General features: G+C 37.0%; 2 protein-coding genes across 5 annotated transcripts in view; both read right to left on the bottom strand.

Moving 5' to 3' along the window:
• LOC119780061 (AMP deaminase 2-like) overlaps nucleotides 1–2,060 on the bottom strand; it is a 38,049-nt gene extending 35,989 nt beyond the window's left edge. For 2 of the 3 annotated variants that reach the window (XM_038279950.1, XM_038279951.1), the window contains exons 1-2: nucleotides 1,919–2,057; nucleotides 1,502–1,561 (exon numbers count right to left, since the gene is read on the bottom strand). In XM_038279950.1, coding sequence (XP_038135878.1) covers nucleotides 1,502–1,511 — 10 coding nt within the window. In that variant the 5' untranslated portion in view covers nucleotides 1,512–1,561; nucleotides 1,919–2,057. Of the gene's footprint in view, nucleotides 1–1,501; nucleotides 1,562–1,918 lie in introns of all 3 variants that reach the window. The other variant, XM_038279953.1, reaches the window with a different exon arrangement.
• Nucleotides 2,061–9,181: 7,121 nt separating this feature from the next.
• On the bottom strand, nucleotides 9,182–14,278 carry LOC119780064 (G-protein coupled receptor 61-like). Of its 2 annotated transcripts, none has more exons than XM_038279957.1 (2): nucleotides 13,934–14,278; nucleotides 9,182–11,633 (listed from the first exon to the last, which is right to left on the bottom strand). In XM_038279957.1, exon 2 carries the CDS (start codon nucleotides 11,439–11,441, stop codon nucleotides 10,032–10,034), a length of 1,410 nt encoding a protein of 469 aa, XP_038135885.1. In that variant the 5' UTR covers nucleotides 11,442–11,633; nucleotides 13,934–14,278; the 3' UTR covers nucleotides 9,182–10,031. The 2 variants fall into 2 exon arrangements, with proteins under 2 accessions (XP_038135885.1, XP_038135884.1); XM_038279956.1 differs by having other exon boundaries at nucleotides 14,060–14,278.
• Nucleotides 14,279–15,402: the final 1,124 nt, after the last annotated feature.

The raw sequence follows: 15,402 nt of genomic DNA, 5'->3' as shown, positions 1-15,402 counted from the left end.
GAGCATTTACTGTGTATTATTATGCACAGTAAATGCATAATAATAAACTATGTAAGCAGATGATATCAAAGTTCTGCCCAATCAGCATTCACAGCCAAAGCGTTTAAATGTTTACAAAACTGGAAACACAGTTTCAGACAACCTCTTCTTCATGATAGCTGTAATAAAACTTAGATAAAGCCAAGATGTGTGATCAAGCAAGGACTGAAACTAAAAGCTTTTAATCATATAAAAATAATCGCCAATAAACTGTTTAAATTAGATTTGAAACGGATGTTTATAAACAAAAATGAAACGTGACATTTTTAACCCTTAACTTTAGAAACATATTCTGACAAGAACACCAAGTTGAAGAAACAATCTATATATTATTTTCAAGATCAAATAAATGTTCTCCTGCCTGTTCTAAAATCTGATCTATTTTTTTTTTTTTTAGATAACAATATCTGGTGTAGCAGCAACAATAAAAACACCCCACAGACCTACTTTTGTCTAAAATAAAAAAATGTATACACTGCAGTTTGGTTTTATATAAGTGAATTAAATATATAATTAATCACGCTGTAGGAAATAAATTCACTAAGATTTGTGAAAACGTGCTTTTCTTTTCTTTTGCTTAGAATGAGACCACTGTGTGTACCGCTGCAAGCGAACTAGTGTTTTCTTATTCTTTTAATGTACAGTGAATGCATTATTGGTAAAATAATAAATAAATTAATAAAATATTGGTAGACACCAACAGCAAAGAGAAGGAAAAAACTGTTTGCTTTCTTTCTCCAAATCGTCTCCCCTCAATATTTTAAAACCCGAAAACTCTCGCACTTTATCAAATGTAAGCAAGGTTTTTTAGCTGTTGTTGTTTTTCTAAAACATAGACTTAATGTGTTGTTGTCCCTGCTTGTTGCAGCCATTTCTGGCTGCTAACTGCATCACTGTAACAGTGATTGTTCACAGGTTTATGACACATTTGTCAATATCTCATCTCCTAGAGACATATTCTAATTCCTTTCAAGACAGTTTTTGGCTATTAGTACCCACAAATCCTTTGCAAGCAACAAATGTTATTTTTTCATACTTAGATTTGGGTTTCTATATCCAGGTAAAGTGCTTAAATGTGAATTTTGAATAATAAATCAGTCAGTCTTTGGGTCATACAACAAAATACTGACAGAAAAAAAAATACTGAACTGAAAGTCTGATAAGGTATAATAAAGATAACACAAGCTCCTCTTACGACTGCTTCATTAATGACACTTTTGTCCTGCAGAAAATAAAAAAGAGGAAAAAGAAAATCTGGAAAGTCTGATTTAAAAAAAAAAAACCCATGTTCTTTGGTTAATTATGAATATGAGACACATCTTCCTGTCATTTCTGAGCATTTTGACAAATAAATTTGACCTTTAACTAATTAAGCATAAAGATTTGTTATAGTAGGAATGCAGAATTTTGAACATTAGAATAATTAACAGGTTATTTATAGGATGTGTGGATGCTGACATACCGTCTGACATGGTTGAGATTAGCTGGGGACTCAGAGAGGCTCAAATATATAGGATATCTCCTGAAAACACGAGAAAGAGAAATAATAAACAACTTTGGCGTGTGAAAGTTGACATTATAGTGATTTATACAGAGTGTAACTGTCCACAGAGGCTGTACAGTAGTTGGAGGCTAAAACCAACAGAAACTTTGAACAAAGGAGCTGGACAGTTTTTCTACATTTTTCATTTAGCTAACGTTGACGTCATACTGGCTAGCTTAACTTTAACTTAAATATCCTAAAATACAATAACTTCTACTGCTCTGGCGCTAAAGAACTGTCATTTCTAGAATGCTCTCCTTTAAAAAAAAAATGAAGCATAAGAAAACAAACATGCAGCCAGGTGTGTAACAGTAGTGAGTTCATCCAGGCCGTTACCTCAGTGTTTTCCACCTCAGCTCAGCAGCTTCCTGGGCTTTTGTCTCTTTTTGTTTAGACGAAGCTTCAGTTTCCTTTCTGGGAGAAATGAAGTTGTAGTTTTTAAGGAGCCGCCCCTGTTTGTCTCTTAGAGGTTCAAAGGTTGATTTAAACACACCCAGAAACACAGAGGAGGCTGTCCTGCCAAATTAGATAAGGTTTTATCTACAGTAACTGCTCTACTGGGAAAAGGCTAAACTATGAACAGGACATTTCCCGAGATACTGCAACACGATACTGGATCAGATACATAGATATATAGTTATAGATAGTTGAAACTGTTAATGCGAGATGTGTGAATGATTTGGTGAATATCTTTATTTAAAAAATGGGCTTAATGTAACTTGTGCTTATCTATCTATCTATCTATCTATCTATCTATCTATCTATCTATCTATCTATCTTTATATCTATCTATCTATGTTATATATGTGAGATTATAAACATGCCATTTTTTTCGTTTTATGTGAACAAATCTTTATTTAAGACTATTTGCATATTTACATGAAAAAAACAGCAAATAAGAACCACCTTTATGATAAAGAGAGACAATTTTCCATTTCTCTTTGCCTGATTGTTCTTATACTTTATTTACACCCCACCCCTATAGTAAGTCAGATAATGTATAACTTGCATGACAATGACCATCTAGCTGCTCCTGATTATTTCAAAGTTCAGCTGGTGGACTGTCAGAAAGAAAAGAGCTGAGTCAGGGCTGTTTTAGAGTGAAGTCCAACAACATAGCTTACACTGCAATTTACTCAAACCTTTGGAGATTTGTAGCAGCTTTTATTCACAATGACAAAGCAAAAGTTAAAAGACTCACTGTTACTTGAAACTGCTAGATTTGGAGAAAAAAAATTCCTTTTATAAAAAATGATTTCCATGGTAATTAGTTTCCCCAATTTCCAAAAATACAGCAAGTTGTCTCCTGAAACATTTCCCTAGATTTGGCAAATACTGACCGATTGTTCAAGTTCTCCCCTTTTGGGACTCTGAGCTTTTAGTTTTCAGTTATTAGTTATTCTGTTTTGTTGACTTTTGTTTTATTTTTCATTATATACAAACAGCCTTTAGTTACTCTCTGTTGCCCCCTTTTGCTTGTTTCCTTTCCCCTTGGCTTCCTTCTAGTTAGTTCAACTCACACCAGCTCCATATTTAACTCATTAGCCCACCCTTTGTTCTGTTCCCCTTATATACCCTACCTCTGCAGTCACTCAGTGCTGGTTTGTTGTTGTTGTTAGTTACTTCCTCATCCCTGGTTCCCCACTTGGGTTTTCCCTGATGTTTTTTGGTTCTCTGTATTTTGCATTTTTAGATGTCTGCCTCAGTTTTTTATCAAATCAACAAGAACTCATCTCTGCTTCACTCATCTCTGCATTTGGGTCCTCAAGCAACCTCCCCCTATTGTTGACACCAATACACCTTCCTCCATTCTGGGTCTTCTCTTGTGCTCTCTTCTCTTCTGCTAACCTCATGTCTTTCATGTAGGATTTAGGTGTGTTGACTGAGATTTCTAAGGAGGAGGGCTAATTTTGTGCCTGATGAATCCCTGATTTGCCCACAAGCTTTAAACAATTGCAATGCTAAACAAAGTAATTTTCAGTTTTCTAACACTAGATTTCTCTATAGAACATCCTTGTATTTTCAAGAATTCATCATAGTCTAAGACGGTTCACAGAGTCTTGGGTTTTGAAGTAGCCCCACAGCATTACAGATCCTCCACCATGTTTAACAGTAGACAGGAGCTATTGTAAGTTCCAACATATTCCTACATTGTTTCAAATCCATCCTACCTGGTTTATTTTTAGCCTTATCTGACCAAAGCACACTGTCCTAGTTAAAATCTCAGTAAAGTGCATTGGACACATTACACATATTTACAATTGCAACTAGAAGGAATTAAGCTGACAGAGTTTGTAGTAGCAGACAGAGTTTTTCTTAGCATTACTACCCGCTCAGTTGCAAGGTAAAATGCTGATTAATGTTTTAGAGATTTCTGCTCCTTAACACCCATGCTGTTTGGACAATAACACTAATATTTGACCGATCTGGACTTATATAGTATAAATAACATTCAGGATTATCTAAAATTGAGCTTGCTCTATGCCTTTGTTTCCCTTAAAACACAAAGCAATTAAAATATTTCAATCACTTATGTCATATTGTGGTTTTTTGTGCATTAAACCCAATGAACAGTGCTGTTAATTTTTCTTTACTTTGCTTTTAAAGAGCAATACTATAATTGTAATCCTTCAAAATAAGTGTCCGAAGAAAAGCTGATCTGCACCTTATAAGCAAACACATTCTGATCTAGAATCTTGAAGAAATTCAATCATTGAGATCTATAAATTTGATAAGATTTGATATATAACCTAAATTTCCCATTAACACTCAAGTACTTTTTTGCATTATATAAATAGTTATGTGCAATATGTTCTATTTTTTTTTTTTTTTTTTTTTTTTAAGATTTTGATTTTCATTCATTTGGACTGCTCTATCACTTACACAAACAAGTCACTATTAAGCTTAAATAAATTAGCAAGTGCTTCTCCATCTACAAAACAAATGCGGGTCACATTTTTCTGTTGAATATTCCTCATGTTTGGCTTTGTGACTCCAGGGAGTAGTTAATGAAAAGCATCAGAAAGCCTGGTCTTTAAGAGACATTTATAACAATCTAGTGACCTTGTGATTAACGGTAATGTTGAGTTGAATGTTTACTGCAGCCTAGTTTACAGCTAATACTTTAGCTCCCTAACAGCCACCTTGTTGGAGCTGATGTATGTCTGCTGTTTGTCAAACTTTTTTGTCTTTGATATTTATTTTCTTCAAAACTATCAAAGTAATGGAAACATTTTATAATTAAAGAATAACATAGGAAAATTCAACAGAAAAATGTGCCGGCATTTGTTTTGTAGATGGAGAACCAACACTTGCTCATTTTAATTAAGCTTGATAGTGACTTATATGTGTAAAGGATCCAGCGGTCCAAATAAATAAAAATCAAAATCTTTCAAAAAAAGTAGAACATATTGCACATAACTATTTATATAATGCAAAAAAGTACTTGAGTGTTAATGTTAAATTTAGGTTAAATATCAAATTTGAATTGGGGCACATGTCATTTTTGATCCATCAAGGAAAGATATCACAGAAATATTCAAAATATGGCTCTAAGAATTTAGATTTTGTTAAATTTGTATTAGAAAATTCACACAAACAGTCCTGATATTATCATAACATCAAAAAGTAAAAGCCATCCTTGTTTTTTTATATAAATAGCATATTTGAAGAAGTCCAAAGTGAGTCTCTGGGTTCCCAAAAGAGCAGGCTCCTCCTCCCACCCACAACAGTGATGAGAAATGTCACTAGGTAAAAATTGCCATGGGGATAGCAGTCTGCTGAAGATGGAGGCGGTTTGACTGAGGTCCATCACTGAGGTGTGAGGCCTGTCACGCACCAGCTTCTTCAAAATGAGACACTGGCACGATGGATTTGATTAGATAGAGTATCTCCACATCTTTATTTATTTTTCTCTGATGAAGGTCACAGCGTGACTTTGCCCTTTCAAGCTTAAATGTTACCTTAAGGTCAAATTGTTTGAACTGAGTCCTCCCGCCAGGTCTCTTTTCTCTGAGATATCTATGTGAAGCCCAGAGATTAAGGGGAACACAAACAAGTATGGAATTTAAATATAGTATTTCCCCCTTCAAAGATGCATGATGTCTTGCTGCTTTAAAGATTTGAAATGATCAAATTTTAAGATCAAACAAAGATTTTTGTGAGCCTTTTTCAAAAGATATAATTTTCTTAACAAAAAAGCTATTAACCAGACCCCTTTTGATAGAGCAGTCAGCACCTTTTGTAATTTACCTGTTTATTCATTAGGTATTGATACATTTAATTTGATATTACTAACCACAGGCAGGTCTGATCACTGCCTCATTGTAGAAATAAAGGAAAAGCTTATATTGAACCTATTTGACAACATGAAGTAAGGCAGAAAATCAATAAGCAACAGATCATCCCCTTATTTAAAAAATTGCAAGTACAAAAAAAGCTTTATTCCACATCTATCAATCAGGTTAACAAACCATTTCTAAAACGTTGGGCTCTCCAGGGGACTGTGGTGAGACAAAGTGTAGAATAGAACATGGACCAGTGGAAAACCTTACCTGAAGTGTTTTTCATACCTAATCATATAAAAGGTCAAATAAAGCCAGAACAAAGTTCCTGCCTAAACAATGGATAAACTGAGCAAAAATGAGAGTCAAGACCAAACCCACTGCCAAACAAAGCAACACAAAGGGACATTAAACATTTGTCAAAAAAAAAATCTAGATGATCCCCAAGTTTAAAGTTCTCATTTGACATTAAACCTATCGGAGATCCTGAGGCATTTATAAAAACCTCCTACAGTAGTATAACTATATTAGAACAATTCTGAGGAAAGTTGCCACAAGTGCTTATTTTCAGCTGTTGCTAAGGTCAGCACAAAAATGATGAATTGCTTTGACTCATTTAGATTTTTTTTTTGATTATCTAAAATATTTGTGTGTAAAAACAAACAAACAACAACAAAAAAAAAAACAGGGTGAAACAGACGTATCTCTAATTGTGGAACATCTTCTATTCATTCTGAAAAAACAGTCAGTTTGTGGAGCAAGGAGGCAATAATAAGAGGGAAGCCAAAATGTTGTACAAACATATAAAGTCTTTATTACAACACTTTCTTCCACTCAAACTTTGGCCTTTTCCCCTGAAAATATCCACACAATCCCAAAAACAGTGGAAGTTATTCTCTTTTCTTCTTTGTCACAGCATAGAAATGATCTCTGAACAGAAGCAAACCTTAAACGACATCGTTCACAGTTTGGGGTATGCTTTAGGCATGGTGAAAACAAAGCATCAAGCTTAACAAGTTTTGGGATTTTGACTGCCTATGTTTCTAAAAATACCCCTTAAGAAGGTACTATATAAACCCTGTTTCCACAGCATGTGTGTAAGAAAGATGATCAGTCACATCCACATATGTTTGGTCAAATACATCCTTAATTCCAGTTCAACACAGGTTGAGAAACTTATAGACTGAAAGCCATAGTCCTAATAAAACTTTTAAAAAGCAGTAGTGTGCAGAAATAACACCTGACAGACCACAGTAAACATCCAAATGCTCTTTTCTTGGAGAGGTACCATGAGCGCCCTGCAGTCAAAGGAGCACATATTTTTCACTCTGATAAGAATGACCACAGGTAATAACATAGAAACAAGTTCTGTTTACATGTCCAAACAAAAACAAACTAAATCATCCTGCTCATCAGGATAGCTGAGATTCACAATATAGAAAAATTGCACTCACTGAGTGTCATAAACAACTTAAAGCTACAGTCATACAAAAACAAAACGCAGTATATCACATTAAACAATGCAGGAAACAGAACACTTTTTGAATGTGATGTAGTTTCTCCAGATGGTATTAGAAAGTCCTTTCCCAGAAAATACACCATATGGCAGAGAGTTTAATAACCCTGAAGGTAAGTTATCTTTTAATCTAAAATGAGTCACTTTAATTCTCACCAGCTTTCTGAGAGCCTATTTTTAAAATAATACTGTAATATCTGTGCTACTTATGTTTAAAATGAGACCATCATGGCTTAAAGGACTGATGTTGTCACTTAATGGATGAAAGCTGAATGGTCTGTCATAGATTTAATGTTTTATTGCTGTTCTTTTTTTTATTTGCACAATTAGAAAGAAAGCTTTTATGTTAAGGAGTACCTAAGTAGACTTTAAAATGTGTTTATTTGGAGGTTGGTTTGTTCATTATTTTTACAAAACTTGATGGACTGAATATTGAATTAAGCAACATAATTAACTGACAATAATGAAATGACAAAACTGTTCTCTAAAAAATCCTAATTAAACGATTCAAATCTTATTTGGAAGCCTCCATCATGAGTAAATTCACTAATAAGCTGTCTCAATTAAAAACTGCATTTATTTATTCTTTTTGTTGTGATGTTTTTTATTTATACTAAGCTGAGTGATTAAATGACAAAACGCCGATTTATTTTTTAAAACTTACTGGATAAGGAATTTTGACATGGAGCAGTTGAAAGCGGAACACCTCACGACGTCTTAAAAACGTTTCACATTCTGCCGGGTAACAACAATATGATCAAGGGACTTTTATGTGACAGAACAGCAAAAACAATGCATCATGTGAAGTGGAAGGGAAACAATACATGTTTCTGACCCACTTTTTATTCAGCTCATTTAGGTAAAAAAACTAAAACACAACTCCAAGTACGACATGTAGTTTTGTGTGTCCAGTTTTAGGCCTCTATTGAATAGTTCTGGTCTTTGACTAAGGTTTAATATGCTATGATCTAAACCAGTGGCTTTTAAAGTGGTTTAGATCCCTGTTGCCCTGCTGAGGTTAGCTGGGGACGACCCCCCAGGAGTGAGCAATAGGGTCTGCCTTAGGAAATTGCAGAAAAATAAACAAAAGTGCCAAAACTAAATATACATTTTCATTATTATGAAGAATATGTTTTAAATCATTATTATAAAAATATTGTAGACCATATATATATCAAATTAACCTATAAAAACTATGTGTTTTTTGATCAAGTTTCCTTGGTCTAACTATACCATGAAGGACAATCCCACTAAGGCAGATAGGGCACTGAAATGCCTTTTTCCCTTTTTAACAGCTACTTGTCTGAATCTGGCTTTTAAACTTTAAAGTACTCAAAACAAAACATAGGGCATGTTTACATTTGGAAAGCGATATGCATATGAAATAGATGAAGCCCAGGCCTCCCACACACACACACTTAGAAAGGTTTGATTGCTTTTGTTCTGTTCTCATCAACAAGTTCATTCACTTGGAATATAATACAGATTTGTACAAATAGATAATATTATATATGCTAAACGAAAATCATTATAAGTTAATAGGGAATAAAGATAATAAAAACAAAAATTTAAAGTAAACTTTTCTATACATATTTCGTGGCATTGTCTGTAAATTTACAAGTGGGACTCTCAGGCCAGGATATAATATTTGGAAGGGTGTAGAATGAAGTATGGGAACCACTGATCAAAACCCCTTTTTTAGCTCTGACTGAACATTTTTTATTGTGCGCCTGCTAAAAGCCAAATCTCGGACTCAAGTTGTTTGCAGCTGACCCAGCTAAGGAGAAATGTTAGAGAGTGAGAGAAATGTTAATTGTTCTGTGTACATTGCTGATGCATATTAGCCAAAAAAAGTGATATTTTGAATTGACTAGAACATCTTCTTCACACAGCTTGTGGTAAACATGAATTATCTCTACTGGCTTTCTTTTCACCTCTGCCATGGATTTTATATGTTTTTTTAATTGAACAACAAAGAGTTTCCATGTCAGCACATCCTCCGACCCCACCTTTGCATTACTGTACCCTTTCAAGAGGTACCGGGTTCTATTCCCTCCACCTGTCGGTTTAAACCAGGGCTCTGCAACCACTGGTTCCAGTTTCCTACTCTTGCTCTTTCCATTTGTGGATGGTTGATTGAATCGTTCTTCAGGTAAACTTAACTCTGCCTTAAACTTCTTCACCACTGGCTCCCTGATATATCTGCTGTGTTTATTTGTTCTCATGATGATGTTTATTCTCCAACAGACCTTCTCAGAACAGTTGGATTTATAAAGAAAAAAAAATCTAATTTAACTCTGGGGGTAAACTTGTTTTTTTTTTTAAATGTAATTAGGTTATTTTAGGCAGAGAAAAGAAGGACAGAAACTTAAATCAATTTATACCCTTTTCCCTCCACTCCACAAGCTATTTTCTAGGGTTATTGTGATAAATTATGTATAAATATTGTAGTTGTAACGCAAGGAAATGTCCAAAAGTTAAATAGGTATATATAGTTTTGCAAGGCACCATCAACTCGTCACTATAAGCTGAAAAAACATGGTTAAAACCTGCAGGGTCAAACTAACATCCATCTTAAACAAAAGTAGAAAAGGGAGAATTTCCTGAAAGAACTTTCATATCTGCAATTTTGATCGACAGCAACAAAGATTTAATTGTCTGTAAATATGTGGTTGTTTTTTGCCTGTTCAATCTCAATAAACTCTGAAGTGTCCTCTGCAATCTGTCCAGGGATGCGAAAATCAATGGGAATGGGTTGTGCTATCTCAGTTGATTGGCACTGAGCAACAGGGCAACAGGCCTCTCCCACTTTAGGACTTGAAGTGCTTTGAGAGTTTTGAGGATCCAGGTTACAGGCAGTGCCCTGAAGAAACTGAAGAAAATTCTCCTCTATGGAACCGTCACGGCTTGGCAGTCTGTCCTCCATTTCGACGCCTGTTCTGCGAAAGAGGCAAGGCAGATGCTTGCCTAGCTCATCACGGATTTGTCTGTTCAGGCAGCCGTAGAAGAAGGGGTTGGAAGTGAAGCAGAAGTAGCCGATCCAGGTCACCACCTCCTCCAGAGAGGCTAGCGCAGCGGGTGGACTGGCAGCTAGTGCTGAGTACAGGTGGAAAGTGAAGTAGGGCAACCAGCAGCAGAGGAACTGTCCACCTACAGCTGCCAAAACAGCCGCAGCTTTTCCTCCCCCAAAGGGTCGATGTGGAGTCGTTCTGTCCGTGCCAGTGCCTGTCCCAGAGCTGGTGACCATTGTAGACCTGCTGCTGAGCGACTCTGACCGCTGCCGTCGTGGCGTGTCCATCCAAGTGGGAAGCGGACCATGGTGCATGGCTGCCACCCGAGCAACTTTGAACATGTTGCAGTAAACAACCAGAATAACCAACAGCGGACAGAGGAAATACACCAGAGTGAACAGGACCATGAAGGCTAGGCGGTTTGACCCTCCTCCAGTCCAGTGAAGGGAGCAGCGCCTATGACCCTGAGCCGCAGGGGGAGGTGGAATGGCCCCTCCACCACCTCCCCCAACCCCGCCACTTTCCAAAAGAGGAGTCCTTCCACCTTGCAGGAACCAAGCAAGCAGCGGCAGAGCAGACATGGCCAGAGCTTTGACCCATATCCCCACCAATACTGAAGCCACCAGACCAACAGTCATCTTCACTTCATAACGCAGGGGATGTATGATGTAGTAGTATCGCTCCACGTTAATGACGGAGATGGAGAGAATGGCAGCGCTGACTAGGCACACACTAAGAAAGACGTAGCTCCGGCAAAGAGCCTCCCCAAAGAAGGCCCGGCTCGACAGCATGCCGAGGGGCATCAGCACCAGAGCTGCCATGAGGTCCACCATGCACAGGTGGAAGACAAAGGCAAACTTGTGGAGCTGTGGGGCCTTGGCAATCACAGCCATGACAGCCACATTGCCCACCACAGCCAGCAGATCCATTAGCAGCATTGCTAGCAGGGCTAGTGCCTGGGACAAGGCCCAGCCTTCAGGCAGAGATGAGGCAGACAGGTTGGATGTTGGCTGTGGAGACGTGTGGGAGGAGTTCGACGTCGGCTCCATTGAAGGGTAGGATGGGGCAGGTGGGTGCGGTCAGTTACAGGCCCATCACCCATCCTTTAAGGCCAGGGAGTGTGGTCAGAAAACCAGAGGTTTGAAAATTAGAGCAGATGTTATATTGTAGGTCCAGAGGATGATGCAGGGATCGTTGGAAGGTTCTGAAACTTTCTAGCTGCCCATCAGTCACATGCCGCACTAAAATTAGAATGGAAGAACACAAGAGAATGGCTGAGTCTCAACTTGAATGCACATTTTTCTATGTACTCAGTAGCTCAGTTAATAGAAGTTTATTCCACTTTTGCAGAGATTAAAAGCAACTAAACAGACATTAAAAACAAACCAGAAAAGAGCTAAAACAATCACATAGATGCAAGGTGCTGAACAAATCCGCTCTATTAGGGATGAAAAGCTGTGAATTGGTAAACTCTAGAATCCTAAACCATACATTTTAAGCATAAGAAATTATTACAATATTTTTGAAAACGAAATCTTAATAGTGAAAAAGAAATATTAAAATCAATGTTGAATTCCGTTACACAGTAAAATAAAGAGCAAAAACGGTATAAATCCACTTTGATTACAGAAGTCCTTTACAGGTAGTTTATGTTGAAGCCATATGCAGCTGACTTTTCTGTTTTGCATAAAAGACTAAGACTATAACTTTTAATAAAAACAAAACTGAAACTAAACGTTTTCAAAAAATAAAAACTAAACTATAATAAGAAATACTAAAAACGATTTCAAACTAAAATGGCAATGAAATTTTCAATCCCTCCAACATGTTGCTGCCACCATTATATTTCATGTTGGGGATGGTTTGTTGAGCGCGAGTTTTGCATAATGGCAGAACTGTTTAGTTGTTGTCTCGCCTGATCAAATTTTTCATCTAAACATCCTGTTCCTCTAAAGGCCTGATTTAAACTGCATAGAGGACTTCGTACTGCTTCCTTTCAAAACTTTACAGATCTTGCAGTCTTCCAATAAGTCTTACAATAAGGCCTTTTTTCAGGGAAATATACATGTCATCATCCCCCTGTTAAGACAGTTTAATTCCAGAGTTGTGGATCTATCTCCCAATCCTCCATAGGGCTTTCAGGCTCCCCCTTTCCAGCCTGTCAGTCTAGGTTGACAGTCAAGTCTTGATAGGTTTGAAGTTGTATCAGACATTTATGTTTTTAGATTAAGAATTTAACAGTTCCATATGAGGTGGTAAGTATAAACCATCCCACAGCTCTATATCTGACCTGTCTGGTTATGTTCTGTAACAAACTTCTGAGGCCTTTTCAGAACACATGACTTTATACTAAAAAAACCAAAATCACATTAAGTCTATTTATTAATTCTGTGACTTTAGTTAGTGTTAGTGTCAGAGTAAATGGGCATATATGGAGTAAATATCCATGACAAATGTATTTGTATATATTTTTAATTTGGAAAAGAAAAGGTAATTTTTTTTCCATTTCACAAAACTTACATAAAATACGAATTAAACAAACTATAGTTTGAGATTATAAATTCAAAAATGTGAAAAGTTTAAGAAAGATGTATAGTTGTGCAAGGCCTGGTTTCTAAAAAAAAAAAAAGAAAGAAAGAAAATTAGTTCTCAGCAGGAATATCTATAAACCACTGCAAACATTTTGGTGCTAATCTTCTTGACATTGAATTTAAAACCAAATGGAAAACTTTATCGGGGGGAAAAATGGATAAATCCAAGTTGGTCAAGCAGAACGTGGAGATGTATACAGTTTTTCAAGCATAAATCCTGTCAATGGATGATTGCAAGCTAATCCTGCAACCAAACAGTCAATAGCCTCCTTCCTTCATATCTACTCCTTTTCTGGTTGTATAACATAAAACTCACATAAATGACCACTTTCAATATAACACAGTAAGTAATTAAAAATACTCGAGAAGCTTCTAGGTATGAATGTACTGATGATTCTCCTAATGTGATCAGAATAGGATGTTGGCCACTGTGGACACTTAATGTGACCATGTTCAGTGTAAAGCTTGCAGAGGATGTTTGCACAGACAGCAAACATACATGGTTGACTGCTACTCTCCTGATTTACATCCTCTCTGTTTAGGATGTAGCTAAATACTGCGATTCTGGGGGTCCTTTCTGCACAGCACAACAAATCTGGGTGAAGGAACCAGCCCTAACCTGTGCTATAAGCTCTGATTCACTGTCCTCCCAGAGCATCATCTGTATATCACACACAGAGCTACTCCCAGTTCAGCTGAGCCCTCTTACCTGATGTGGCTGGTCTCACCGGTTACTTATTTCTATGGTAATCAGTAATGTTAGAAATAGAGTATAATGAATTAGGGGCTGTCTTATTTAAATATATTTTAATATCAAAGGTTGCTTAATGAATGAATAACTGTTTAGTCTAATTAGCTGGTAGGATGGAAAGGGAGGAAGCATGGGGGAGAATACTTGAAAAAATCAGAGACAGCAATAAGAACGGAGCAGGAAAGAGAGCACTGTGTACCTGAACCAGAATATTTCCCTGATGCAGCTGCCTGCTGCTGCTGCTGCTGCTGCTGCCTCTGTCTTTGAGGATGGAAATGACTTTGCTCCCATGGCTGAGCTTCATGCTGGAATTCAAACACTGTACCTTGTGAATGCTGCTGAGGCACTTCCCTTCGTGTAGAGCAGTCTCTCTTCCCATCCCTTCATCTGCCTTGAGCATCCTGCTCTCTGGATGACTGCAAGGCTGTGGTGGCAGGGATTCTTCTGAAACGTAGCTGATGTTAAATGCTCACAGAGAAGACACCAGCTCCCTCTCTCTCCTCCACTCTCTGATTTCCCCCCACCTCTCACACACAGTGACCACAGAGATAGAGCAGGAGGCTCTGAGAAACAGAGCCGGAGATGCTGCCTCCACTGGGTCCTAGTGTCCTTAGCATTGTTGCAACAAAAATGGAGCATGAATAAAAAAAAAGTACAGAAATGTAGTTCAATATAGCATGATATGAGGGAAGAGGAGCCTTCTGAGGAGCCTAGAAGATGTTTAACAATAATTGATCCCTAGATGAAATAACAAAAGAAACAAAAATCTAACGTTCTACACAGAGTTCTGCGATAAAATGCAAAATATATGTTTAATAGAAATCAAAAAGGCAAGGAAGTAATTTGTAGGAAAGTTATGAGCACCCCCCCACCCCAAAAACAAAATTAAAGGCAAAAAATAATCTAACAATGATGTGTAAATCCATTTATTGTCCCGCAATGGGGAAATTCACTCTCTGCTTTTAACCCAGAGAGTGAGTGGAGTTAAGGGTCTTGACCCCAGGGACCCAATTGTGGTCCAATTGTTTCATTTGTTTTACAAATGTGTTTTTGCTTTTATTCTGCTTTTAATTTTTCCTATATTGTATTATTTAATTCATGTAAAGCACTTTGAATTGTCCATGTACTGAAGCATCCTATACAAAATTGTCTTGACCTGCCTAGAAGTGCATGTGAAAAAGTATGCATTAACTCCCAAATGATGTTCCATTTCATATTTATAACTAAACTATATTTTCTATTGAATTCTCTATAATCACTACAAGTCACACTTAACTTGGGGAGTCAAATTAAAACAAGAAAAAAAAAATAGTGATCTGCACAAACTCCACAACTTCACAACGCCGCTTAAAGGCAGAAACCGATTTTACCCATTATGGATGAGTCCTGGATGTTTTTTTAGTCCAGGGGTCTCATGTATAAAATTTCTCTATGCACAAAAATGGGCCTGTTAATTTGCTGATGCCAACGTCCATGCAAGTGTTGTGATCTGTCCTAACACATCTGCTCAATTAAAACATAATTCTCTATATCTAATTTGAATTAGGCTCTCTAATTGTGCTTCTGTGTGAGTCTTTCAGGTTGAAATTGCAGTTGCAAACCCCTCTGTGGTTCCTGTGTGCTTTTACCAGCACAAATTGGTGTTCAGCTTAACCAAAAATTAATTGA

This window comes from Cyprinodon tularosa, unplaced genomic scaffold, assembly GCF_016077235.1.
Source record: "Cyprinodon tularosa strain WSP-4 unplaced genomic scaffold, ASM1607723v1 ctg154, whole genome shotgun sequence".
Taxonomy (NCBI): domain Eukaryota; kingdom Metazoa; phylum Chordata; class Actinopteri; order Cyprinodontiformes; family Cyprinodontidae; genus Cyprinodon; species Cyprinodon tularosa.
The sequence above is the reverse complement of the archived record's forward strand: the minus strand, read 5'-3'. Positions and strand labels throughout refer to the sequence as shown.

What these genes read in the sequence shown, in the direction of transcription:
- LOC119780064 (XM_038279957.1), bottom strand. Translation starts at nt 11,441, where the DNA reads ATGGAGCCGACGTCGAACTCCTCCCACACGTCTCCACAGCCAACATCC.